General features: G+C 57.2%; 1 protein-coding gene across 6 annotated transcripts in view; it reads left to right on the top strand.

Moving 5' to 3' along the window:
- Window positions 1–27,138, top strand: part of JAKMIP1 (janus kinase and microtubule interacting protein 1) — a 141,813-nt gene that overhangs the window by 104,440 nt on the left and 10,235 nt on the right. For 5 of the 6 annotated variants that reach the window (XM_043573008.1, XM_043573006.1, XM_043573009.1 and 2 more), the window contains 9 exons: window positions 1,449–1,511; window positions 3,168–3,266; window positions 5,950–6,051; window positions 6,739–6,792; window positions 7,400–7,465; window positions 13,088–13,156; window positions 14,433–14,510; window positions 17,470–17,673; window positions 25,700–25,765. In XM_043573008.1, the coding sequence (XP_043428943.1) occupies window positions 1,449–1,511; window positions 3,168–3,266; window positions 5,950–6,051; window positions 6,739–6,792; window positions 7,400–7,465; window positions 13,088–13,156; window positions 14,433–14,510; window positions 17,470–17,673; window positions 25,700–25,765 (801 nt within the window). Of the gene's footprint in view, window positions 1–1,448; window positions 1,512–3,167; window positions 3,583–5,949; window positions 6,052–6,738; window positions 6,793–7,399; window positions 7,466–13,087; window positions 13,157–14,432; window positions 14,511–17,469; window positions 17,674–25,699; window positions 25,766–27,138 lie in introns of those variants that run through there. The other variant, XM_043573012.1, reaches the window with a different exon arrangement.

Below are 27,138 nucleotides of genomic sequence, written 5' to 3'. Positions count from 1 at the left end.
GCTCGGCGTGCAGGGATAATGTATCGATTAGCTATCACTGCGTAACAAACCACCCCAAAACTTAATGGTTTAAAACAAGAAAAAAAAATTGATTTGCTCATAATTCCGTGGGTCAGCGGTTTGGATTGGGCTCAGCCGTGTAAGGAGTTCCTCTGCTGGTCTTACCGGGGCTCATGCTACAGGCTGCTCTCTGGGTCACCTGGGCCCGGGTGGCCTGCAATGGCCTCTCTGTCCCGTCTGGGCACTGGTGCCGGCTTTGGCCGCCGTGTCGGCTCACGGTCTCTCATCGCCATCTCTCTTACTCTCTCCAACCTGGCGTCTTTGCCTGGTGGCCTGGGGACCGGAGGAAAAGGCAGGCCTCAATGCACAGGTGCATTCCAAGCCTCTGCTTGAATCCCATTTGCGAGTATCCCGGTAGCCGAAGTCGCCTGGCTTCGGGGCTGGAGAAGCCGATGCCATCCGTCATTGGGAAGAGCTGCAGAGTGATACTGCAAAGGGCCGTGGAGGTGGGAGGGACGGTTGCAGACAGTATGCTCCAGATACAAGGATGAGTAGAATGGGCTCCATCCTCACAGGGACTCACGGCCTCATGGGGCCTCCATGTGTCGACCCAGCGACAGTGCAGGGTGATACGTGAGAGGTGGAGGGAAGCCGAGGCCGCCGGAGCTGAGAGAAGGGAAGAGGAACGTTCTTCGTTTGTTCCCTTATCCATCCTGCCGTGTTTATGGAGCACAGGCTGGGGACGCCACGGTGGAAAGACAGACCTAGTGCCGTGTGCTCATGGGACTTACCTGGACAGGAACCTGCACAGGCCGAGACACGTAGTTAGGGCCTCACGGGCAGAGGGACCAGGATGCACCCGAGAGCGTGTCCGCGGGTGTGGGGGAGACCCCGGGTGCAGTGAGTAGGCCTGAGCGGGTGGGCAGTGCCGATTTGGTCGCTCTGCAGCTGGTTTCCTGGCAATGACGCTCAGCGCGGGCCCCCTCTGCTTTCAGGGAGCGTGAGCAGTAGGGAAGGGACACCCCGCGATCCCGCCGGCTCGCTTTTCTGGGTGTAGAGGTTTAGGGGGATGATGAAGTCTTTCTAGCTGCTGTCTCTTCTCTGATCTTTTCATGGTTCCTTTTTTTTTTTTTAATGCTTATTTATTTTGAGAGAGAGAAAGAGAGCACATGCACAAGTGAGGAGGGGCAGAGAGAGAGGGAGAGAGAATCCCAAGCAGGCTCTGCACTGTCAGCACAGAGCCCGACGCGGGGCTCGAACTCACAAACCATGAGATCGTGACCTGAGCTGAAATCGACAGTCGGGCGCTTAGCCTACTGAGCCCCCCAGGCGCCCCATGACCTTTTCATAGCCTTATATTAGGTGACTTTTTTTCGCTGACTCAGTCTTTGCTGTGTGAGCACCTGTTTGCTTCAATGAGCGTGAACATATTTAGTGCTTTTTCTTAGGATTCCAAATGGGTTGAAGAGAAGCAGCTTCTCATCAGGACAAACCAGGACTTGCTGGAAAAGGTATGTACCTCCCCGCCCCCTCAGAGAATCAGGGACCTCAGAGGCTCAGCCCGACTGAGACTCTGCCCCATTGCCCCCATGGTGGGTCTGGGTCCGGACCGGCTCTCAGAGCACAGACCTCTTCCTCACATTCAGTCCGAGCCCAATTCCTGGGGCTTCCCAGGCCTCGGCCCGGTTCTGTCCTCTGGGACAGGGCGTGCGCCCTGCAGACACAGTGAGGGCCGCCCGCCCTCCCTCCACAGGGCTTTCCAGGCCGCCTCTCCCATTGCTCTGGAACCCCTGGCAGGTCCCCTCCCTCCCACGTGGCGGGGGGGTACCGAAGGTGCTGGCCGCCTGGCAGGCTCTCGGGCCGTCACAGTCCAGTTCATGGACCGGAAGCCTCAGTGCTGGCAAAGCTGAGCCTGTCTTCCTTCTTGCGGTCATGGAATTTTCCAGACGCCTCTTGAGACAGCAAGGGGAGTAGGTTTCATGCTTTGGGATGAGACCTCAGCTTTATGTTTCTCTCGTTTGTGTGCAATCCAGAGTGTTGTTCTGTTTTGTTTTCTTTGTGCAGCCACTGTCACAATGCAGCTTTAGGACCTTTTCCGTGGCCCACAAGGGTCCCTTGTGCCCATTTGTAGTCACTCCCTGTCTCCTCCCACCAACCCCCCCCCCCCCCCTCACCCCTTGGCAACCTCTGTCCGCAGAGGTTTGCTTTTCCTGGACCTTGCATGCCAGCCGCCCCAGACCTGGGTGAGGCCTCAGCCTTAGAGCATCCTAGAACACCTGTAGCGTTGAGCCCGGGCTTGCCCCCCTCCGCCCCCAGCCCCAGTCCCAGCTCTGCCACTGACAGAGCTCACTGCCCTGTGTTTCTCCATAGCGTTTGGAGCTCGGGGACAGGGCGTGTCGCTGCCCTGCAGGTCGGGCCTGTGCATTGGGAGAGATTTCGTGTCCTGCTCACTAAATGCAGGGAGCCATGGAGAAAACACACTGTTTCCAAGAGTCCCCTGGGGGTGCAGGACCCCGTCAGTGGAGACCCTCCCTCTGGTTCTCCGGGCAGGAGGAGGGGAGGCCCTCCGTAAGGAGGTGTGCCTTATCTGAGTCAGTCCTGGCTGCAGGACTTTATGCCCCTGCGACAGAAACTGAGGCACGGAGCCATTAGGGTGCTTTTCCAGTGTCTCCTGGCGGGTGTTGGACCAGGCGGCCCACCTCCCCAGACGGACTTGTGCCTTCAGGAGAACTGCTTCCACTAGGCCTTCTCCTCAGCCCTCTGGCAGGGTCACAGTGGCGGCCTGTGTCTTCCTGCCGCGGCTTGGTGCTGTCTGTCCGGTGGGGGGGGGGTGGGGGGCAGCTCATCCTGGGGGGCCAGACCGCCCGTGAAAAGACCACATTGAGGCTTTGGGATCAGAAGCACCCATGGTGCGTTCCTGCCTCCCTCACACCTGACCTCAGGAAGGGACTTAGTGGCGCCGTGCCTCAGTTTCCCCCATCGCTCATTTATTCGGCAAGCCTATGAGGAGCCCCTCTTCCAGGCCAGGCCCCCCGGGGGGGTTGGCAGGGACGGTGCAGGCGCTCCCACCCCCGCACCCCGCCCGCGCCGAGTAGGGTGCGTCTCCCGCGGCCCCCACGGGGACGGCGGTCCTCCCGCCCGCTAACCCAGAGGTGCGTCTCCTCTAGATTTACAGACTGGAAATGGAAGAGAGTCAGCTGAAGAACGAAATGCAGGACGCCAAGGACCAAAATGAGCTGCTAGAGTTCCGAGTGCTGGAGCTCGAAGTAAGAGACTCTATCTGTTGCGCGCTCTCAAACGGAGCAGACCTTCTCTTTGAGCCCAAACTGAAATTCATGTAAAGCTCCCCGATGCCCTCCAGCATGTGTAAAGGGACGTGGTAGAGTTCTCTTTTCTTTTCTTTTCCTTTCTTTTCTTTTCTTTCTTTTTTTTTTTTAAATCTGTATGTTCAGAATAATTTCACTGCCTTAATATGTTCTGGAGAGAATGCTCACCGAGGTCTTTGGACATGTACCAGAGCTAATCTATTTATTGCCTACGGCTTGTTTTTTGCACTTAATAAAATAATTTGTTTTTGCAATATTTTGCCTTTTTTATTTGTGTTTCATTTCCATAACTACTTCTTTCCCGCATGCATAGTCACCTGGTATGCGTTCTGCAAAGTCGGACAGAAGCGCTGTTGCAATTAATAACACACCTTTTTTAAGTGACCTTGCATGCAGGGAATGTCTCCTTTTGAAAGAGCGGGGTCCGACCCGGCCCGCAACTGCCTCTGTAGCGTGTTCACTGCTAGTTCGGCCCATGTTCTGTTTGCCGAGGTGAACACAGGTAAGTAAGCGAGCAGGGGGAAAGGAGGTATCTGCGTAGGCGTTTGAGAAAATCGATGCCATTGCCCCAGCTCCCTGATCAGTGAACACAGGCCCGTGTGTCATGGCAATGTTGCATTGGACTGGAAATGCACCTGTTTGTACTCGAACCGCACGACTCCAAAATTCCTGGTTAGCGTGGAGGGAGACCGAGCGGTGTTCGTAGGTAGCGGCCGTGTTCCAAACCTTCAGTAAGGTCCCCAGTACAGAGCTGCATCCAGGGCAAGACCGCTGATGTTTTTTTTGCTTCCCACTGAAACCTTGTTTTCGGTATGTCGCTGTATCGCCTTGCTGCCACCTGAACGTCATGACCCTTTTGTGTTTGTTTGTTTGTCTGTTGCCATTTAAACACCATCCACAGTTTAAACATCAGCCATGTTTGTCACACTCGTTTCTCTAAGCACCTGCAGTGACGCAGCCCCGCTCTCCCTCGGCTGAAGCCTTTTTGCATGCACGGAACCCTCGGGAGAAGCGAGCGCCTTCGCAACACTGGTGTCCCCCCGATTTTGTTCCCTCATCCTGGCCTCAGTCAAAACTGTTTGCGCTAGACCTTACCATCTTGTCCTTTGTGGTGTTGGCGTGGACCGTGGCCTGAAGGTCTCGAAACCAAGCGTTACCCCTGCAACGCAACTCTTGCTTGAGCACCAACCGGGCCTTCGTTCACGCACTAGGAATCGGAAGCCACGCGAGGTCACTGTTCACACTTCGGCCAGCTAGGAAGCCTTTCACAGCCCTTGGTCACGCGTCTTTCTCATGAGAGTTCCATGAGCGTTGCTCAGCGTGCTAGGACTTTCTTGAAGTGTCTCCACTGTCCTTCAGAGCCGTTAGAGACCAGTTCGGACTTTCGTTCGGATAAAATATGGGCTTTCTGTTGTCACTTTTTCTATGGAGACTCCACTTAAGCATTGCAGGTAGAAAGGCATCCGTAGAAGAGAGCCACTGTGAATTTTGGTCTTCGTGGCTGATAAGGGAAACGAAGTTTTCCCCCTGAACTGCTTCAAACAAGGTTAGCCAAGTTGCACCTTGTGGAAGGTAATTGAATGTCCCCCGCCACCCACCTCACCTTCCTCTCCCCATTAGCCTTATCCAACCCCATCTGCGTAGGTCCTGCCATCCAAGCTGGTGCTCATTCGGTTACATTTCTTAGCTGAGTGACTAAAGAGACCCATGGGTGCCCTCCCTAGATTCTGCAGGAATCATCCAAAGCGGGCTTAGTCATCTTACTCTAATTTTGGCCAAATAAAAGCAGTTTGACTTAAAGGTATAATTCAGAAAGGTCTTCTCTGCTGGCCTTCCCATAAAGCTAGCCTGTCCGTTGCTCAAGTTTTAAAGGCAGCTCTGTGTACTATATCCCTGCCATTAATTGGGTTTCTCTTGTCCTTTTTAAAAACGTGTCGCGTTACATAGGATTAACGAGCACCTCTTGTGGGAAAACGCTTGATTTTCCTTCCTCAGTGATCGAGATTTGAATAGCAATCTAAGGCAGGGATAGAATGATCGCTGATGTGTTAGCACAGCTCAAAAAAAAAAAAAATTGTGAACGAAGTCAGCCGATTGTCTTGAAAACGGTGTGAATCCAGGGTTCGTGTCCCGGCCCTGCCGCTCGGGAGCTTGGGACCGGGACTCGCCCCCCTGTCCACGAAACGAAAGCAATAACGCCTGCCTCGTGGGATGGTGTGAGGGCTCAACGAGGTAGCGATTTGCCGCAGGGCACGAGGAACGCCATAGCTGGTGGCTGTGCTGTCCGTTGAAATTTCACACACTTGTTCTTACCGAGTATTTAATGAGCTGTCGCTTCCCGGGCTCCCGTCGCGCAGCAGGTGAACACATGCCTTGGTTAACCGTTTCTTCCTAGCGGAGTGGGTAAGAAGTAGACGCATTTCGGCTCGAGACCCGCCGCCCTGCAGAGGCGGGACCTCGCGGCGTGCTCCTTCGCGGACCAGGAGATGGTAGTCTGAATGTGCGCCTTTTAGTAACGCCTTGGCCAACTGGAACCCGTTGGTCTTTGCTGCGTAACGTGGGAAAGTGGCAAGTGGTAAACAAGCCAATAAAGTTCTGTTTTTAAACCAAATCTTTTCCCCAGGAGAGAGAGCGGAGGTCGCCAGCATTTAACCTCCAAATCAGCACCTTCCCCGAGAACAACAGAAGCGCTCTCCAGCTGTTCTGTCACCAGGAAGGAGTTAAGGTAGCGTGCTTGGGGGGTGCCTCCGCTCAACCCACCGCCAGGGGCCCCCTCGGATGCCAGGCGCAGCCGTAAAGGGGGATTGTGCCCTCGTGTCACACACACAGCCGATTTTAACGAGGTAGCCCGCCCCCCGCCCCCCAACACCGTATTTGGAAAGTCGGAGTTTGTGTCTCAGAGGGTCACCGAATGTCACCCTCTGTGTACCCGTGTTAAAAGAGCAGAAGCGTGGCACCCAGCTTTGAGGGCCCACCCCGGCTTGGCCGCCTCCCAGCTCCGGGCTGTGAGCTCCCCCAGCCGCGGGCTCCCGTGCGGGAGGTGAGACCGGCAGCACCCGCCACGAGACGAGACGAGACGAGACGGGACGGGACGGGACGGGACGTGGGCGTGGGCGTGACGTCAGAGCAGCGCCGAGCGCAGCGGCCGCGCAGTGAGTGAGAGGGGGCGGGGGACGTGGCTGCGGCTGCCGGCCGGGGTCCTCCTGACCCTCGCGATTCCGCCAGCCGTTCCTGCAAAGCTCAGCCTACAAGCAGCAATCACTGCCTTCTCTCCCTCGACCCCCGAAGGAGCTGCCGGGAGCCCTTGGCCCCGCCGCGCGCACCGAGAGGGACGGACGAGGCCCCGGCGGTAGAGACCGGTCTGCACGGGCTTGGCGGCTCCCACAAAATGAACGTTGGCAATCTTTTCCAGGATGTGAATGTTTCTGAACTTATGAAGAAGCTAGATATCCTTGGCGATAACGGGGTAACTATGCCGGCCGGCTTCTGCTCTCGCGCTCTCGTCTCCACCTGGGTGTGTCCTGTGTGCCTTTCCTTTCTGTTCGGTTCGGGTTCTTCCCAACGTAAGAGATCTGACACGCGCAGTGTAAGGCTTCTGTGTGGCCGTGCCCTCGTGGGGGGTGGGCGGGTCACGCTGTCACGGGCGGGCCGCGCTGTCGCAGGCGGGTCACGCGTTCACGGGCGGGCCGCGCTGTCACGGGCGGGGCACGCGGTCACGAGCGGGTCGCGCTGTCACGGGCAGACTTCTGGACGCAGCGCTTCCTTCGCACCTGCCGGCGATGCGGGCGCACGAGGGAGCTCCCGGAGGGACGGTGGACCGGTGGGATCCCTCGAGGTTTCTGAGATCAGAACGTGGCATCCCTGCCCCCTTAAGAGACTGGCTGGAAACAGGCCCTGTCTGTCAAAGGCCTGGCCCCAGATAGGACACGGCTGCCTTTAAACATGGGCCCCCTTAGAGTGCGGGGGCCGAGCCCCGGGGTCGCCTCTCGGAGGGGCATGGAAGCCGGTCAGCGCTGTCTGCACGGGGACGCGGGGTCCAGCGTAAAACGCCCTTCCCCATTTTTGTGTTTTAGAATTTGAGAAACGAAGAACAGGTTGCAATAATCCAAGCTGGAACAGTGCTTGCCCTGTGCGAAAAGGTAGAGCCCCGCGGCACCCTCTGTCCGTGCACCGCGTCGCAGCTCCCCCGGCGCCACACGAGAAACGGCACCTCGGCGTCTCGCTTGGCTCTGGGGCATGACTTCCCGCGTCCGCGTCTGCATGTGCACGCGCATGCCCGCCCCTTGCCCGTCCAAAGCCACACGCGCTCGCCCTAGACAGCTTAGCGCACAAGCCGGCGGAAGCCCCCACGGAGGAAGGAAAGCACCTGCGACCCCTGGGGTGGATTTCTTTCCGGTGTTTTGCCCACGACCGTTTTTTAAGCCTCGTTGAGATCCGGCTTGACTTCCCGTCTTTAGCCCTGCCTGCCACACTTCCACCCGCATCATTCCACCGTAGGGTTCAAAGAAGTTCCTTATTCCTCAGCTGCTAGTTAGCCAGGGGGTTTCCTTTTTTTTTTTTTTTTTCCTATTTATCATGATGCGTGGTGAATAGCGTTGTGCGTCGATTTCGATCCACCTCTTAAGACCCTCCCACAGGACAGATTCTAGATGTGGAATCACGGGGCCACCGGTAGGGAGGTTTCTCAGAGCTTTAATATTGTCAAAGCGTCCACCCGCGTGTTACCGCATTGCCGGGTCCACGTTCAACTGGGTGCCCCGCCGTTAGAGACCCCTGCCGGCTTGATAGGCTTGGCTGGACTTACATGATGTGACCGTTTCCGTTTTCATGTATTTGAGTGCTAGTGATCCTGGCTTTTTATTGTGTATCGTCTGTTTTCTTCTTCCTTGTGAACTGTAATTACATTTCTTTTGATGATGTCCATTGGGTTTGTCATTCATTCATTCATTCATTCATTCATACATTCACTCCCTACATATCTGTCGTTAAGTATGGTGTTTCATACTGACTTCTCTGTGGGCCTTACGTGTTAAGATAATTAACTTTTTGCTGTGTTTGCTAAAAATACGTTCCTGGTTTGCTTACCTTTGACATTGGTGTAGGATAATTTATTTAAAAAAAATTTTTTTTAACGTTTATTTATTTTTGAGACAGAGAGAGACAGAGCATGAACGGGGGAGGGGCAGAGAGAGAGAGGGAGACACAGAATCGGAAACAGGCTCCAGGCTCTGAGCTGTCAGCACAGAGCCCGACGCGGGGCTCGAACTCACGGACCGCGAGATCATGACCTGAGCCGAAGTCGGACGCTTAACCGACTGAGCCACCCAGGCACCCCTGGTGTAGGATAATTTAGGCACGCACGACTTTCACGTCGCCCCCGTCCAGAGACCTTTTCCTTTCGAAGCACAGGAGTTAAACTTTGAAATACTATTTTAATAACGATGAGGTCTTAGTGACCTTAATCAAACTTCTTTCCAGAATTTTTGGAAGGGCATGGAAAATACAGATAGTCTGCTTCACTGGGCTCCTGTCCTTCCTCCCCACTCACGTGAAAGGCACTGAGTGTTGGTAACAAACTTGGGCAAAGCTTTGCCTGAGGTCACACAGGTGGTAAGTTACTTCCCAAGTCACAGCGTCCTCAGGTGGACAGCAGGTGGCGCTGACTCACGCCTGGCTGGCTGGTGGAACAGTATTAGGCACATGGTACATGGTCAGTAAATGTCCCTCGTACCAACATATGCAAACTCGGCCGCCCAGCCTCCTGTAACAGTGCTCCGGAGAGTGTTACACAACGTGCCTGGTAAACACTCCTGACTTGGATTAGTGCCATGTCCTCCCTGGAGGATGCCGTAATGTCAGGCCCAGTAATCCCTTCCTCATCCCCTGGGAGGCCCCTCCTGCGTTGACTCCCGCCCACCACTCAGCCTTCCGCAGATCGGTCTCTGGATCACTCTGAGCCCCCACACTAGGAACCCGTGAGCCTTGGAATCCAGGACATGGCATCTAAGCAGAACCAAACATTGTTACTAAACACCTGGGGCAAAGCTTGCTTGCTAGAAGGGTTTGGGCAGTGGTTGTGGACGGGGAACTAATGGCCGGAACCGTCCGTGACTTGGGTGGCTGATTTGGGATGGGGCTGGGAATAGGCCAGGGTCTCCTGGAGGGCCACACCAGGTGGAAAGTTCACAGACTCACTGAGAGCAGCCCCTTTCGAGCCACTTTCTTCTCCCACCCAGGCCCTCCCTGACCTACTCCTCCCCGCGGCCCGGAAAATAGTGGGCATCCAGACCTGTAGCCTTGGGCCCTCACCTCAGACCTGTGGGACCCCTGTTCCTCTCAGCAACCATGCGAGATTAGTGACTCACCCCTTCTATACCCGCCTGGTCTGCGGCAGCTGTCACCCCCCACCCCCACCTTCACCAGCCAGCTGTGCAGGGGAGAGGCGCCCACCTCCCAATCTGGGACTGTCCTTGGGGGCTGGACTCAGACCAGTGTTTTCCCATTTTCTCAGATTGGGTCTAAGAGACCCCAGCCCCGTCCTGGGCCTGTGACTAAAGATCTTGTAGGTTGGGAGTTGCTGTATGTCCCCCTGGAGGGAATATTAATGTTGAGAGTGGCCCCAGGAGGAAAGAAAGGTGGGTCTGCAGGACAGAGGGGACCCTTGGGGAGACAGACTACCCAGTTTGCCCGGAACTGAGGGGTTCCTGGGACACGGGAACTGAAACAGGGACAGTCCTGGACAAGCAGGCACGAGTTGGTCACGCTGGAGCACATGGGCTGGCAGTGGGATCTGAGACCCACCCAAATGTGTGTTGTTAAAAATCACCACCCAGTGCCAGTATCCGACCAAACTGAGGTCAACTTCAATTTTTCTATTTAGAGGGATAAAGCTGTGCGTGTAGCATAGAAGCGAAGTGCACCCCTAATGGGGATGCCACGTGGTGTTCCCGGGTGACCTTGCTCCGGGGCTTTGTCTAGCTCCTAACCCTTCCCCGAGGAAGCCCTGTCCGCACACCACGTCCTCTGCACACAGCACATGCCAAGCAGAGAAGCTTGGACATAGGACGTCTCAGGGTTTACAGGTGATCGTGAGTCACAACTCTTCCTTATGAGTCTCCCTCAAGTTCAAAACCAGTTGGGAACCAGTTCAAAACCAACCAGAAAGATGGAAGTTTTTAAGAGAATTTCGTGTTCTCGCTGGTAACAACAGATCAGAGGGTTCGGCTTAGGCCTGCGGCCACAGTCAAGCTCTCCGATAGCTGGCCTGGGGTCACGGTCTTGGGACCCTCTCTGGAGGGAGCGTCGGGGCTTAGAGGCTCTGGGGCTCAGAAGCCGGCACCTGTGGGCAAGGACCTGGCTTCCTATAGAATGTCCTCTTCCCGTGTGGGCTGACTCACTTCTCCCCTGAGGGCTTAGGGGAGGACAGGTGTCCCTGTCCCCATCACCCTCCCTGCTGGCCAGTAATGTAGTGCTATTTGCATTTAGGCTCTTGCTCTGGGAGAGGAAGAGGGGCCCACTGGCTGTCTGGCGGGACTCTTTGATGGGAAATTCATGACCTCACGTGCCCAGGATGCTCATGGCCAGCGTTTTCTGCCCTTGTGTTACTCTTTCAATTGCTGAAAAGCACTTGTCAAAATTGTTTTTTCTTTCTACGCATAATAGGCATGTCACATCTCTTTAACAGGAAGACTGGACACCATATTCTATAAAGCCTATTCTGAGAGTAGCTTGCTGTCATGATTCAAAACTGGATTTTTAAATTTTTTTTTTCCATTTAGACTTCATTCATTTTATGACTGCTTGCATTAGGGTATTCAAAATGAAATGTGTCATTTCCCGCCAAAAATATGCCGATCTATTTCTGAGACACTGCCCAGCCTCCTAACATCTAATGAAATGCTCCATTCTGGGCGCCTGCTTCTGCTGCCGGCTCTGGGTGTCCAAGACATTGAAGGGACCCTGTGTGATCACAGCTGTATCTAGTCTTGTTTCCTCCACGGAGCCAGCACACCCCCTCCCAGACCTCCACATTCTCACGTCTGCTCTCGTTCAGCAAAATGTTTGTTGGGCACATGCTTCGTGTTGGGGCCCGTGCAGGGTAAGGAAGTGTAACAGACCGTGTCTGATGTGGTCCCCACCTTCGGGTTTTTGTGGGAGGGAAACAGACAACAGCAATCCGTCAGGTGAGTGCCGTGAGAGCCGTTCACAGGATGACACAGGGATCCCAGAGGGCACCTGACCCCACGGACTCAGGAAGCAGGGCAAGCTTCCAGGAGGAGACAACAGCTAATGTGGCCTGAGGCTGAGTCGGTGTGAGCTCGGTGAAGGCCTGGGGCTGAGGCTGGTGTGGGGGAGGTGGTGATGCTCTAGGCAGGGGGAGCAGCAGGTGCAGAGGCCCTGAGGTGAAGGAAGACTGGGCTTGGTGGCCCCCAGGAGCGATGGGCTGTCCCTGAGGGCTTTAAGCGGAAGCAGGTTTTTGAGAGGACGTGAGGGCTTGAGAGCAGAGAGGGCTCTGGGTCCAGACAGGAGGCTGGAGTGACGGTGGCCGTGGTTGTGCAGCGGGTGGGTGTTTGAACCAGGAGGAGGTGGACCCAATGCATGGGAAGGGAAGGAAAAGGTGGAATCGAGGCTGCTCCCTGCTTCCTGGTTTGGGTGACATGGGGCTCTTCCCCCACAGAGGGACCGGGGAGGCCAGGGAGGCATCAGAGGGAGATGCCATGGGGCGGTCTGGGCTGGAGAGCAGAGGGGGCACAGGGGCAGGTAGAATCCCCAGGGAGGCGAGGGGGGAAAGCCACGGGCAGGGCCCCAAGGGGATGAGAAGCTTCAGCCACTAGGGATGAGGAAAGAGCCAGGAGGATCACATGGCAGCCGAGGGAGGCTGGGACACCCGGAAAGGGGCGTGGTCCCCAGGCTGGAGGCAAGGAGGCTGTCTGTCCTGCCGAATGCACACGTTCATGCACACTGTCACACACGGACACCCCCAGCCCACCCCCCCCCCCCCGGGTCCACCCAGCAGCCCATCTCTTAGGTGGGCTCCTCCTAAAGACATACCTATGTACCTCCATCCAGAGAAACAGCTGCCCACCTCCCAGCCCAGACCCAAGAAGAGGCAGACTGCCCCCTGCCCCTGGCACCTGCCCTTGGCAGGTGCTCGCCCGCCCGCCTCCGCCCACCCACGCCCTGGTGCTCAGCACACCCCTCACCCCACGGTGCACCTCGCCGCTCGGGGCTGCTGCCGCAGGGGTGCAGACTTGCGGGCTGGGTTAGAAGTCCCCATGGCCCACCTGTGGGACCTCGCACGAGCGACCTAACTAGGCAGCCACGTCTTCCCAGGCTGCCTATGCCGTGGGCTGGATGAGGTCCTCAGCATGAAGCCCCCATCGCACCTTAGACCTCGGTGACACTCAGCAGGCCTGCTGGGCACCGAGTCAGGCTCCCACTGAATGCACACTGACTCCCTCCTGGACACACACACACACACACGTACACAAACACCCAAGTGCAGGGGCACACACACACACACACACACACACACACACACGGATACCCATGATCCACTTGATCCCTGAGCAAACATCTGTCAAAGCTGAACATCTGAACAGACTAAGAAATTCTGTTTCGAGGCCCCCACTGCCCCAGGATGGGACGAGGAGGCCAGGAGCCAAGTGGAGGAGGAGGCCCCCTACACACGCGGCTGGGGTGAAAGGCCCCCGGCCAGCACTGGTTCTCACGTGTGTCCTTCTGTCCCTGCTGTTTTCCAGTGGCTGAAGCAAATAGAGGGGACTGAGGCGGCCCTGACCCAGAAGATGCTGGATCTGGAGAAGGAGAAGGTAAAAGACTTAGCCCTCTGGGAGGCAGGCGGGTGGAAAGGGTTCAGGCAATTTCCCTCCCAGGACGGCTTCTCATGTCTTTTCACATGCATTTATTTGCACGCGTTTCTAAATTTTGCTTTTGCCCCAGTGGCCGTTCTGGGTAATTGTCATCCATTGGCTTACTCGTCCACTCGCTCAGTCGTTCACGTCATACGTATTTTTGGAGGCTCTTTATCCCAGGCGCCATGCCAGGATTAGAGGCCTGGTAATGAATATGCGGGGTCCCTGCCTCGAGGACCGAGCTCACAAGCCTGGGGGACGTGTGCTCCTGAGCCGACAGCCACAGTGTAGCCTGAGGACACCAGGATGGGCGTGTGGTGATGCTGGGGCACTGGGCCCAGTGGCCTCGGAGACACACAGCTGGGCCTGCCAACTTTGCTAGCCCCCGCAATGGCCATGAGAGTTTGGGAACGCGGCACTGGACCCTGGTGCCCTTATTGCCAGGTGGGGGTTCCAAGTTCCCCAGCCTGGGGCTGCCAGAGATGGCTTCCCAGGAGAAGTGGCTCCCAAGAGCCTTCAGAGACCAATTCAAGTTTTGCAAGTAGAAATGAGAGGTGAGAACGGGAGGTAGAGAGATGAGCTTCCAGCCTGCAACCCCAGGTGGTGTGAGAGAGTCCTGGCTTGGAAACTGGTCCCTCCTCTGCCACCAGAGCACTGGGGCATCCAGGGCAAGGCACTGGTCCTCTCTGGTCCTGTTTCCTCATCTGCAAAGTCAGGGGACTGCAGTAGACCAATCGTCACCTTGAAAGCCTCGAGTCAGTCCTGGGGATTTGCCTTCAGGACGCATGGTGCGTGCAGGGACTAAAAGAGTGAGCCAGTTGGTGCGGGGGGTGGGGGGGGTGGGGGGGAGGGCACGCACAGCAAGGAGACCGGTCAGGAGGTGGGGAGGTGATGCTATTGGTGTGGGGGGGAAGAGCCTCATCTGGGAACAGTCGAGACGGTCTTCAGGGGCCACCGGGACGTGACAAGAGGAACTGAGAAGGATTCCTGCTTGGCCACCGGGTGGGAGGGGCGTCGCGTCCTTGCGGTCGGTCGTGGAAGGGAAGCTGGGAGGGGGTGGGATCACGGGTCCTGGGGCAGACCATCGCCTCCCTCCTCACCTGAGCACCTGGTGGGTCCCCGGCTTGGTGGGACTGCCGCTCTCTAGCAGAGGTGATCAGGTAAGCTCTGAAGATGCTCCCTGTGATGAGTTCTCACGCTGATCTTGATCTTGGGGGGGGGCTCCCCTTTTCAGGACCTGTTCAGCAGGCAGAAGGGCTACCTGGAGGAAGAGCTGGACTACAGGAAGGAGGCCCTGGACCAGGCTTACCTGGTAGGACCAGACGCGGGTTGGATGCTTTGGCTCGTTGAACTCACCCTCAGGGGCTGTTTTTCCCTTCGGGGCTGGCACTGCGTTTAGGGGCCTTACAAGGGCCACGTGGACGCCATCAAAATGCCCTGTGTCTGTCCTGACCGGAAGGACCATACCGAGAAATTGGTCTTTTTCTCCCAATCAAGCATGATTTTCAAAAAGTTAGCCTGATGGTTTCTTTAGACATGCGCATCCAATGCCAGTAGTCGTTTGAGACGCGTGAGAAGAAAGTGTCTCTCTTCTGTGTTTGGTTGTACTTAAATACTTATTTATGCATCACCCTCCCGCCAAGCAAGTTTTCCCAGAAACAGGAACGAGGGTCAGTCACCAAGGAACACAGAGGCAGAGCACTGAGCAGAGGCAGGTGATCGTTAGAGCCAAAGGGACCTGCCGTGAGGTCCTGCGCAATATTGCGTGTGGGTCACACAATCTGTTCCGGGCTTCCCGGTGAGTAGTTTCAAATGGGATCATGCCCAGGATCATATGTCATAGGGCTCTGAGGACACTCCTGGCACCGAGTGAGACCGGGAGACAGGAGGGGCACCGCCAGGGGGTCCCCACGGCACAGAGAGCGAGAGAGCTCAGGGTCACATCTTGCAGGAAGAAGCGGTATTGTTCCCAAAGCTGCGAGTCAGTCTTTGCCCGGGTCATTTGTGGTTGAAAGTATTTTCCAAAATGGGTTAGTGCCTGTGACCTGCAGAGTCAACACATGAAAAATGACTTTCCAACCCTCGTTTCCATGAGCGTGTCCGGAAGACGGAGAGCAGGTGGCCCGGGCTTGGTGCAGGCAGGAGATGCTGGGGGTGAGGGCTGGCCTGCCTCCTTGAGGCCCTTGGTCTGCCTGGGAGTGTGGACGGCGTGGAGCCCAGAGGGAGTAGGCTGGTGGATTGAGCCTTGCTGGGTCTGACGTTTGCCGTCCAGGGCTTACTTGCGGGCACACGACTCTATAACGGTGTGGAGGGCCCTGCTGAGCGTGAGCCCCATGGAGGGTTGCCTCCTTCCCTTCCCTTGCTGGTTTTGCCTCGACTCTGCCCACCCTTGGTCTTTCGGTGAACGCCTTTCCTGGCGTCACGCACCGTCTGTCACGCGGCACTGCCTCCCCGAGCACTTCCGGAAAGCTCCGCGCAATGTGACTTGCGTTCCCTTGTTCCCGAGGAGCGGGGAGTTGGGAGGGCTTCACAGGCTCTCAAGGCAACCGAGTAAGTTCGGAAAACCCCGAAGGGCTTCTTCAGTCCTTGAATACGTTGACGGGTAGGCCGGGGCTCTGAGAGGATCATAAGCAAGCAAATTGTCAATTGTCAGACGGCTCGTGGGCCATCTTTTCAAGGGACATCGTGCAGGACTGGCGATTTTCAACACATTTTGGAAAAGCTTGGTGTCCACATTTGGCTGTCTAAGCACCATCGGCAGGAGGGCCCTGGGGGACCCTCAGAGTCCTGCTTCTGCAGAGGAGGCCCCTGGGTGTGCTGACCCTGCCACGCTGTAGGAACTACGTGCAGTCCCAGACCGTTCCAGAGCCTCGGGTGGGATTTCAGGCACGTGACGAGGTTGCGTTCTGATGCCGTGTTGGAGTGACTTGAACAGTCAGGGGAATGCCACGCTCCCAGAGGGTGACAGTGCCGTGTGCCCGGGCAGGAGTGAGGACGGCAGGCGCCACGTTGCTGGCCTGCGTGCCTTTGACATTGCTCTGAAATGGGGCAGGTCCACAAGGGAGCTTCTGGAATCGGGGGGCGTGGGGTCCTGGCTGGAAGCTGATGACAACTCTTGAACGGGGAGGGGGTGAGCCAGCAGGGCAAAGGGACAGGCAGGCTCCATGTTGCAGCCTGCATGGGGACCCCTGGGCTAGGCCGGAGGACAGACTCCCACCTTCTGGGGTCGGGAGAGGGGAAGGTGATTATGTCTGTTGGTTAAAACTGGGCCTGGCCTGATGGGTCTGGAATCCCCCCGGGGGGTCTGCACAGCCACGCAGGCTAGAGGGGCGGCCTCAAGCCACCTCTCGCCTCTGTTTGGCACTTTCCACCCAAACTAAAGACCGGTCCGTCTGGTCTCGGGGAGACAAGGAACCGTTCCTTAGCCCCTAAGGTCCCTGAGCTGGAATCCCCGAGGCCTAGGTAGGTGGGGAAGTTACTGGTGCGGATGCAGACCCAGCAGCCTGACCCACGACGGGGTTGGCATCCGAGGACGCTGTGGGGGGCGGATTTAGGGAGGCAGAGAAGGAGATAATTCTCTCTTTTGTCCCTAGATATTCCCATGAGGTAACTATATTTTAAGTGTCTTACGGTGAAGTTGGGAAGAAATAGCTTCCTCTAACGATTAAAACTCTTGCCTTTCACGAGGTGCCTTCGACCGGCCACTAACCTCTCATCCGCTTCGCTAACACGCGGTGTCTTGCAGGGAGGGCACGGTTAGGACGTGGTTACTCTTTGCTGTGGGTGGACATTGCATTCCTCACTAGCTGGCTGAAAACCACGCGGGTGCAATTTGACCCATATCTCCCCCGCTGACGCCCATGATCAAAGGGGAGATTTGTTCCCGAGGAGCGGGGAGAATGCATCGGGGGCCGAGGATACAAGGAAAAGTCTCTTGAATCACACGTTCTGCGGGGCGGTTACGATTATTTCTTCTTACTGCCCTGGTCCCCTCCCGCACAGAGTAGGGCATCTCGACTGAATGGAGCGAGACATGTTCTCCAAAAGCTGCTGCGCCCGGGGCCCGAAAGGGGCTCCCTCGCTCCCCGCCACCCGTGTCTGCTGGCTGCTCGGCGAGGCGCCCACCCCCCCCCCACCCCCGTGCCCCGACCCCGCACGCCTCCCCTCCCTGCCTGAGCTCCTCAGCTCTGCCTCCCTCAGCTGCAGTGTCCCGGCCGTTCCTGTCGACCCGTTTGTGACCTTGCGCTGTCTGTGTGATTTGGGCCACTCAGAAAATCCAGGAGCTGGAGGCCACGCTGTACAACGCGCTGCAGCAGGACCCGGGGCGGAGGGCCAGCGAGGCGCTGAGCGAGGGCCAGCGGGAGGATCTGCAGGCCGCCGTGGAGAAAGTGCGCAGGCAGATCCTGAGGCAGAGCCGCGAGTTCGACAGCCAGGTTCTGCGGGAGCGCATGGAACTACTTCAGCAGGCCCAGCAGGTGAGGGGCAGGGGGCTGGCGCCGGGTGCCCCTTGCCCGCTTCCCAGCCTCTGGCCCCTCCGACGGGCCCCTGGGTGCTCCAGGCGCGTTGGGTGGACAGCTGGCAGCGGAGCGAGCTTCCGTGCAGTAAGGCGTGTCCTCCCAACATGGCAGGTGCATTCCTGGCAAAGCGGAGCGAGGTCCGCAAACCGTTTTTCCGATGCGCGTTGATTTCAAGGGTAGGGCCCGCCCCCTGGCTGAGCGGCGATGCAAACCGAGGCCGGGGGTCCCCTGGGCCCCCCCACCTCCTGCATCTGTGTTCTATTTGAAAGTCAGGTTCTTCTTTTTTTTTTTTTTTTTTTAAGTGTTTAGTTATTTTTGAGAGAGAGACAGACAGACAGGATGTGAGTGGGTTACGGGCAGAGAGAGAGGGAGGCACAGAATCGGAAGCAGGCTCCAGGCTCCGAGCCGTCAGCCCAGAGCCCGATGCGGGGCTCGAACTCACGAGCTGTGAGATCGTGAGCTGAGCTGAAGTCGGACGCTCAACCGGCTGAGCCACCCCGGCGCCCCTAAGAATCAGGTCCTTAAAGCCAAGATGCATTGCCCAGCAGCACTGCCAAGAGCGTTTGCTCTTTTGCTGTATGTCGTGACGATGGCCGATCCGAGCCCTGGACCTGGAGGCCCTATTAGTTGTTAACTCCGAAAACCTAAGTGTATTCCGAGGTTTGGGGTCCTGTGTGAGTGACGTGGGCTTGGCTGCAAGGCCTCCAGGGTGACCATGGGGACAAAGAGGTGGCAGCAGCATGCTCACACTTGAGTGCTCGTGGTTGCAGACCCTTGCTTGCCGCCCTCCCCCTCTGCAGGGTGGGGACGACGATGTCCATTCTCGATGCGAACACTAGAGCTCAAGAAGGTTAAGTCGAGTGCCTGAAGGTCACACAGCTAGCGGTGGCGGGGGGGGGGGGAGTCCCACCAGTGAGAAAGGACCTGGGTGACCAGGGGGAGGAGGCGACGTCACGGCAGGCAGAGCAAGCAGCTGTGTCAGGAAGGGGCAGGGGAGAGTCGTGTCTGAAGACAGCACAGGCCCCAGGGGATTCGGGGAAGGCACAAGGGGACACAGTCAGACTGCATGTGGTGCAGGAGAGAGAGAGAGGAGGTGGTGAGGGAAGGGGGGCCAACAGGCTGGGAGGCCTCTTCATTCAAGACTTGGTTTGGCTGAAAGGGCACGCAGGCAGCCCCTGGGACCCCCGCCTGGCTGTGGCCCCCGTCCCCGCGCTGCCTGCTCTGTGCCGGCAGCCTCTGCTCATCTGCCCGGAAGCAGCGTGCCTCCAGAGTGCACACGCGTTCGCACACACAGCCTGTGTAGACGGAGAGGGAGGCTTCACGACTAGGGAGGTTCCTGATCAGGTTGGAACAGCAAGGGGAAAGGGGATGGAGAGGCTGGAGAAGGAGGGAGAAGAAGGGAAAGGCATCCATCCACTGACTGAGAAGGTCCGATGTGCAGAAGGGACGGGTGAGGCCAGGATACAGACCAGCGGGCGAGGGGGAGGCTCATGCTTCTGAGCAGGGCCTCGGGGGTGGGGGGGAGGAGGAAACAGTGGTGAAGCTTTGTGCCCTCACGCAGGGTCGGGGGGGTGACGGTGCTGAGGGGAGAAGAGAGTCAGGCCACCTTTGCTCACATGAGGACCGCGGGCGGGGTGGAGGCGGAAGGGAGGACTTGGAATCCCCGTGGCCCCAAGCAGGTGGGGCAGTAGCTGGTTCAGGAGAGGCCACTGAGGATGGAGACCAAGAATTTGCAGGTGACAGTGACCAGAGTGATTGTCAGCCTTGCAGGGCGGGGGCCCTGCAGGGCGGAGCGGGGAGGGAAAGGGAGGCAAGAGAGGGAGGGAGAGGAGGGGCTTACGGTCAGTTACCATCAAGGAGATCCTGGCGCAGGGATATCGGCGTGGGCGTTTGCCTTTGAGAACACTGTCACTGAACCGCCTCTGTTACTGTCACATCAATAGTGACAAGTGGCCCGGGGCACCCCCAGCCCGGTGGGGACCCCAAACACAGCACAGATCCTGACCAACTCTTGTGGCTGAGGCTGTTGCGCCAGAATGCACCTGCTGAAGACGTGCAGGGGAGGGTCTCCTTCCGCAAGGCTGGCGAGGCGCCCAGCGCAGGGCCCTACTGAGCCGGGTCTGAAGATAAATAGGAAGATGCCCGGTGGCCCTCAAGGGGGAATAAATAGCTTTTCAGACGGCAGCGCAGCATGGCGCCGTCAGCCTGGGGTGACAGAGTGCTTAAAAACACAAACGCTGCGAGCGGACGTTACGGCTCTGAACCGTATTCTCCTACTAGCTGTGTGGCCTTGGCCAAGCGACTTGACCTATCTGAGCCTCAGTCTCCTCCTGAGAATGGTAATAACGCCTGCTCATTGGGATGTTGTAAGATTTAAATGGACTCTCACGGGTGAAGTGCTCCCAGTAAGGGTAGGTGGCTATTTTTACTGCCAGTGTAGAGGGTGAGCAGGAGCCCGATGCTGGCTGCATCTTATGTCCATCACTGGGCCTCATTGGTGGGGCCTGCTGACCGTGCGGTGAATAGAGGCGTTGTTCAGAGAACCCAGCTCAAAGCAGAGCGGCACGCGTGTGTTTGAACCGAAAAGTCATTACCCGACTCGAGGGCCCGAATCTCACGGAAGTGCTTCTGACGGTCTAAGTCTGGAATGTGCGAGGGGCCAGTGAGCACATCCTGAAGACACGGGGCATTGCTGCATTGGGCCGTGACTCCTGGGGAACGCACGGTGTCCCGCGTGCCAAGAAAGGAAGGGAGCTGGGTGTTTTAAAAAAGAAAAAGAAAAAAAAAAAAAAAAAGGAAGAAATCCAAGCTGCCCGCGTAGGGAGATTGAGGACTGGGACCCTCTAGGAGAGAAAAACCACTTTTAACAGGAGGGTTTTGGAGTGTCAGCTAGGATCACATGGGGCACGTCAGTTCCTTTTACTTTTGTCATGTACCTAAGCGTGGAGAAAGTTAGTGGCTTGACCCAGCACTGCAAATTGTGCTCCACTGTCTCCGGATCCTTTCCAAATGAGTTGAAAATTCTGCCGAAGGTACAGGGTAGGCTTCTATGAAAACACGCGGATCTGCGTGTGGCGGGCGACATTGACAAAGTCACTGAATGGCACGCCCCTCTGAGGCTTGGAGGAGGCAAGACATACGGATCGATTAGCTAGTGCCTGGAGCATGGTGGGTGTTCAGTAAAAGGAAGACCCTCCCCTTTGTAGAACAGCCCCTGTCTCCGTCCATCCCTGCTACTCAAAGTGTGGTCCGTGGACCAGCGGCGGCGGCGTCACCTGGGAGCTGCTACAAATGCAGACCCCCGGGTCCACCCCAGACCTGCTGAATCGGATGCTGCCTTTGACAAGATTCCCAGGTGATTTCCGTGCAGCTTCAACTCGCTCAGTTTGGGCTAGTCGTCAACAGAGATCCAGGGCTGTGAGCAGAGGGGAGCAAGGTCCCGCCTCTGTCCGCCCGGGCACCGTAACAAAACGCCGCGGGCAGGACTCGAACGTGCATCTGTGTCTCACGGCTCTGGAGGCCGGCAGTCCAGGAGCCGGAGGCTGGCTGATTCGGTTGCTGGTGAGGACTCTTCCTGGCTTACAGACGGCCTCCTTCTGTGCCCCCAAATGGCCAGGGGTGCCCGAGGCAGGGAAAGGGGGATAAAGGAGGATGAGGAAGAGAGGGAGAGCAGGTCGGAGGGAGATCGTTCTCTTCTTAGAAGTCCCCCAGTCCTACCAGATCAGGGACGCACCCTATGATCTCCATTAACCTTCTTAACCTTGCCATCGCCTGAAGGTCGCATCTCCAGATACAGTCATGCTGGGAGCTGGGCTTCAACCTAGAATTTGGGGGGCACCGTTCTGTTCACAGCAGGGTCTCCTCCCTTCGTTGGTTCTGGAAGGACATGCGTTCTCCTTCCTTCTTGTCCTCCTTTCCTCACCCTGTTGCCGAGTCAGCCCAGCCCAGGTGAGCCCCCTCCTCCGTCGCAATGTGCCATGGAATCCAGAGGGCAGGGCCCAACTCCTCGCTGCCCTGGGCTCGGCTCCCGAATCGATGGCAAGTCCTGACGCTCCGGCTTCAGCTTCTCCATCTGTCCTCCGGGCAGCTTGGAGCGGTGCCACTGCCAGGCTTTGCCTTGAGGGTGCCGTGCTTGTCACCCCGCAGGTGGAAATGCTTGGCCAAACTCTCCCTGTGTGGTGCAAGCATATCCCAGACGCCTCCCCCTGCCTGCCGAGCGCCACACGTGTAACCGCACCAGGCATGGGAGCCCCGGCCGGCATCTCAGTGCCTTCGAAAAAGGCGCTCAGACTTCAGAGCACGTCTGTTCCCTGCAACAGAATTTCCTGGAGTTGGGTCGTGGGGGGGTTGATGCCTGAGCAGAGGGGAGGGTGTCCTTACAGCAAGCCCAGGGACAATAGGGCATCGGTAAAAGCGAGGTTTTGCAGCTTCCTGCTTCCCTTCAACGGTTATTTACCTGCCGAGCACCTATCATGTGCCAGGCACGGGTCCGGCTTACTGGGGCTGGGGCAGTGAGCAATGTCGCTGCTTTCATGGAGAGCATGTTCCTGTAATCCAGTGAGGGACACTCATAGCACACATAAGTGCCAACGATATCAGACAGGGTTAAGACGACACGAAAGGCTCTGTGCAGAGAGCAGCACGTACAAAGGCCCTGGGGCCCGTGGCAGCACGTACAGGGCCACCATGCTTGAGGTCTATAAGCCAGAGTTTTCAAAAGTAGCACCCGCCGTATGTAGGATTTAAAAAAATCTGACCCGGTAGTTGTAATGAACATCGCCCAAACAGCAGTTTGTAGAGAATGCCCCAATTTGTAAGTCTTCAACCCAGTTTGGTAGATGGGGAAACAGAGGCCCAGTGGCCAAAACAGCTGGATAAAGGCCAGCCCCCAAGAACAGTGTGGTCCTTCCACTTGTGGCCACCTCTGAGTTCGCGTCCAATGCTCTGCTCTCCACATCGGACTAACTCCTTGAGTTTCTGGCTTGCTTTTTGCAATGGTCTGTTCTAATTTGATAGGGTCTTCAGACATTTGACATTAAAAAAAATAATAATACTGAAAAATCTGCATTTTTTTCCCCCAAAGAGAAAAGAGGGTGAAGGGCCCGCGCATTTCAAACATGCATCACAGTGATTTTTTTTTTTTTCCTTCTAGGAACGTAAAATTCAGCGCGTTGGTTATATGCGGAAAGCTATGGGGTTAGGAGGACAGGCCCTTGGGTCAGACAGGTTTGGATTCAAATCCAGCCCCCACTTACAGTGTAACCCGAGCCTGAGTGTCGTCCTCCCCTGTAGAATGGGAACAGTGAGAGCAGCATGTTGAGCTGGGGTCAGTGGAGAATTTATATGCAGTGCTGGGAAAAGTGTGTGCCACAAACTAAGAGCTCGACACATATTAGTTAATATCTGCCACACCTGACCTTCCCCACCCAGACGGCCTTTGCTATGAAGGGAGAAGGGAGAAGACAAACCTTGGCCTTGTAGAGTCACGCTTGGCAATGATAACAGGGAGCTTGAGAGTGGGGGGCCGAGGACCTGGGCCAGCTCTGCTGGGGACCCTGACACCTGAGGAGTGGGAAGGGGCTGTCCCCTACTTGAAGTCCCCCAGTTGTCCCTTTATCCTTGGACTAGAATCCAAGGCTGCGTGTGGCCTGGCCCTCTTGACTGTGTCCCCTCCCCACTGTGACCCGGGCTGGCACCTGCTGTGCCCTGCGAGGGACAGGCTTCTTCTGTCATATGGCTTCCATTCAGACGTACCCCCGAGAGCCGCCGGCCCCACAGCCCTGTGTAACTAGCTGCCCCCCCCGATTTATTCCCTTCCTGTCGCTTCTCACTACCTGACGGTCTCCCCCGTTGGCATATCGGCGCTGTGAGGCCAGGCACCTCTTCCTCAAAGCCCAGAAGTTGTTCCTGGGGGATTTTCTCCAGTGCTTCGAAAGCTGTAAAGCACCACCCTCCCTCCACGAGGCGCGGTAGTGTACGAGGCCCTTCCCCCAGCCCCACCCCAGGGTCCCCGTTTCACCCTCGGGGGCTGGGGTCACTGTGCAGATGTTAGAGAAGAGGGTTCCGATTCAAGAGATCACGTGACTCCCTAACATCCACCAGCTGGAAAGCTTGGGGCGCAGGACCCAGGCCAGACTCCAGCTGAGCTCTGTGTTCATTCTCGGGTGCTCTCTGCCTCCTCACCGTGCGAGGGGATCCTTGGGGGACGGTCACGGCCACGCTGAGGTCCACACGGCTTCCCTCAGGTGGAAGAGAATTAGAAATGCCCGGGTTTCCTGATCCTTGACAGGGTACCTACTCTGTGCCAACCCTGCTCTGAGCCCTTTGCTCAGATTCACTTGTTAGATCCTCAGACGCGGGCAAACTGTGACCCCCCCATCTACAGATAGGGAAACCAAGGCCCAGAGAGGTTGAATCACTTGCCCAAGGCCTCATCTCTGAGGACAAACCATCTTCTGTGTCTTTTCTGCTACGCGCGTGATCTTTCCCAGACCAAATTCTCATCCCTTCCCTGCTGGAAACCCATCACAGGCTCCCCATGATGCCCCCAAGTCTCTGAGCTCCTCAAGGGGACATTCCAGACCCATCAGGCTCCGCCTCTGTCCCCCTCCCCCCTCCCCCCTGCACACCCAGTTCCCTCTGCTTGGGAGTCTGTCGAACCACTGTGAGTCCTGGGCTGGGCTCTGCCTGTCCCTGCCCCTCCAGCCCCACGGCTCAGTGCCCCCGCTGTTCTGCCCTCTGGGCTCCAGTGCACCTGCCGGGGGCACCCACGTAGGATAGCACCCCGCCCCCTTCCCTCCCCTGCCTGGTTTTCTCCGTGATGTTTGTATTCATTCAGTGCCCCATCTCGGTACTCGTATCAATGCTTCTGTCTGAACCCTGATTGGACCACAAACTCCTTAGGGCCCCGGGCATAGTGTCCGTAGAGGTGGTTCTCAAAGTGGGTCCCCAGACAAGCAGCATCTGCATCACTCGGGAACTTGCTGGAGACGCAGCTTCTCAGGATCGGCCCCCAGAAACTGAGCTGGAAACCGGTGGGGGCGCAGCGATCCGCAAGCCCTCAGAAGCCTTCCCCAGGCCTGGCTAAGGGTCCGTGGAGGCCACATGCTTGTTTAGACTGACCTGAATCACCCGCCCTCCAGCCTGAGCACTTTCTCTCCAGGACTGAGTTCTCCATCTCCATTCAGGCCCGGCAAGGCCGCAACCAGCTGGGCCGTGGTCAGGGTACCAGCACATGAGGGGTGACTGTTGGGCATGTGACGATCCGGAAAAGGTCTCACGTGTGGGACACCTGGGTGGGACACTGTGCGAAACTGGAAGGAATGGATTTGTAAACCACTGAGGGGGGCAGCGAGTGCCCCAAGGGGCATGAGGCGGGTGACCACCTGGTCCAGCTTCCCGGGACGGAGGGGTTTCCCGGGACCCCAGACTTTCAGGGGCAAAGCCAGGAATGTGCTAAGCAAGCCGGGCTGGTTGGTCATCCTTGAACCTGGTGCTAAGTGGGCTTCTGAGAGGCTGGGGTGCCTGTGGTAGGATGGCCCCTGCTTCCTCTGCCCCAGCTGCCCGGCTCCAGCTGATTAATCTTGCCCAAGTGTATCGTTTCATGTCACTTCGAATCCGCAGTCTTTATGGGCCGGCGCAGGGCACCTCCTATCTCGGTCCAGGCGTGATGTTTGTTTTAAAGGGATCCCATCTTAAGAGCCCGCGCTGTATATTTCCAATTCCGAGCGCCTTCAAGAACAGGCAAAATCAATCTTCAGTGGAGGAGGTCGGAGGCCCGAGGGACCCTCCTAAGTGCCAGGGCGCCCCTCTGTCTTGATTTGGGTGCTAGAGATACAGGTCTGCACCCGTAGAAAAGCCAGTCAAGCCTCCCCCTTGTGTTTGCACGCTTCTCTGCTCGTGTGCTACGCCATGATAAAAGTAAAGAATAAATCTTGAACCTGGAAAATTTACTTTTTCTGACGCATGAGGTAATGTGTTTCAGAGAATCCGAGAGCTGGAGGGTAAGCTGGAGGTCCAGAAGAAACACCTGAAGGAGCTTGAGGAGAAGGTAGGTGGGGCACTCGGACCCTCTCCCCCCACCCCCCAGGCTCCCTTCTGTGACGGGTCACCGTGGGGCCTTTTCCTTCTGGGCTCCAGTGTTACAATGCAAGAGGATAGGCTGTTACTCCTGCCTCCCTTCTCGGCCCCATGCCCCCCCCGTGGGCACACCCACCAAAGAAGTAGCTCCTTCAAATGTTTTTCTAGGGAAGAAAAGTGCAGTTTGGGACCAACTTAGTGTGTGTGGACGGAGTAGGGGGGATGCCTTCCCCTCCCCCCCCCCACAAAAGACCTTCCGCTAAACCCATCTGACACTAGTTCACTGGGAAGGACGAGGTGACCATCTCTGGATTGATAAGCCAGGTTGGGCTGACCAGGCTGGTGACGTCACCAGTGAGGACCTCGGTTACGTCCCGCGGGCGCCTTCCCCTTGGATGATTCCCGTGCGCCAAAACCAGGTCGTGTGTTCTTGGAAGTCTCTGCCCTCCCAGCGGGGAGCAAGGCTGGCCTGTCACATGTGGACACTGAGCCCCCCCACTTGTCTCTCTGGGTTGCTACCACTTGATGGGTGGGGAGACCGGGCCTGAGATAGATTCAGACGCCGGACCCCGATCCCACAGCTGGGAGGTGCCACAGCCACCCCTCAGCCCCTCCAGCAGCCCCCCCCCTTGCTGGTCTAGGCGGACAAGCAAGTGACACTCACAACCATGTGTGTGGCATCTCTGTTGTGCCCTCACCACCTCCTGCACGTCCACCCGGTGACCACAGATTCCTTGAGCTCAGGGGCCCCCTTGTAGTCATCACTTCATCCGAGAGCGTTCTTACCGTGGAATGGGGTATCCCCACACTTTTGCCAGATGAGTGACACACAAGTAGGGCAGAGCCTGTAATTGCGCACTGTGTGCCACAGAGGTAAGTCCACGCGTGGGAGCCACACAAAGGCTCCAGCCCCGTCCGGGGGTCGTCGGGGACGATGAGGAGGGGATCCCCGTCTGAATCTCAAAGGCTCATGTGCAGTCACCCCGGAGAAGAGGAGGGAGAAAGGGCATCTGTGGGCTTCAGGTCTCCGAGGCGGGTCCTAGGAGAGAGGAAGCCAGCCCCCAACCCAACTCCCAACGGTGCGTGGCCAAAGTCACAGAAGTCACCGGAGAGCAGATTTCAGGGAGGATATATAAAAATGGGATGACGGCCCCTCTCTGTCCTGGAGGGAATCAAACACAGCGGGCCCAAGGAGACAGGACAGCTCTACAGATGCTAAGCCACTTTTAGAAGCTTCCTCTCCTTTCCCTCAGGACAGACGGACCCCCCTTCCTGTGTCCTCACTTCCCACTCAGTGCCTCCGGCCCGCACAACCGGCGGTGTCCCCCGGGGGGCAGCAGAGGG

The sequence above is a fragment of the Prionailurus bengalensis genome, chromosome B1 (assembly GCF_016509475.1).
Source record: "Prionailurus bengalensis isolate Pbe53 chromosome B1, Fcat_Pben_1.1_paternal_pri, whole genome shotgun sequence".
NCBI classification, from domain to species: domain Eukaryota; kingdom Metazoa; phylum Chordata; class Mammalia; order Carnivora; family Felidae; genus Prionailurus; species Prionailurus bengalensis.
Note: the sequence above shows the minus strand (reverse complement) of the source record. Positions and strands in the feature narration are given on the sequence as shown.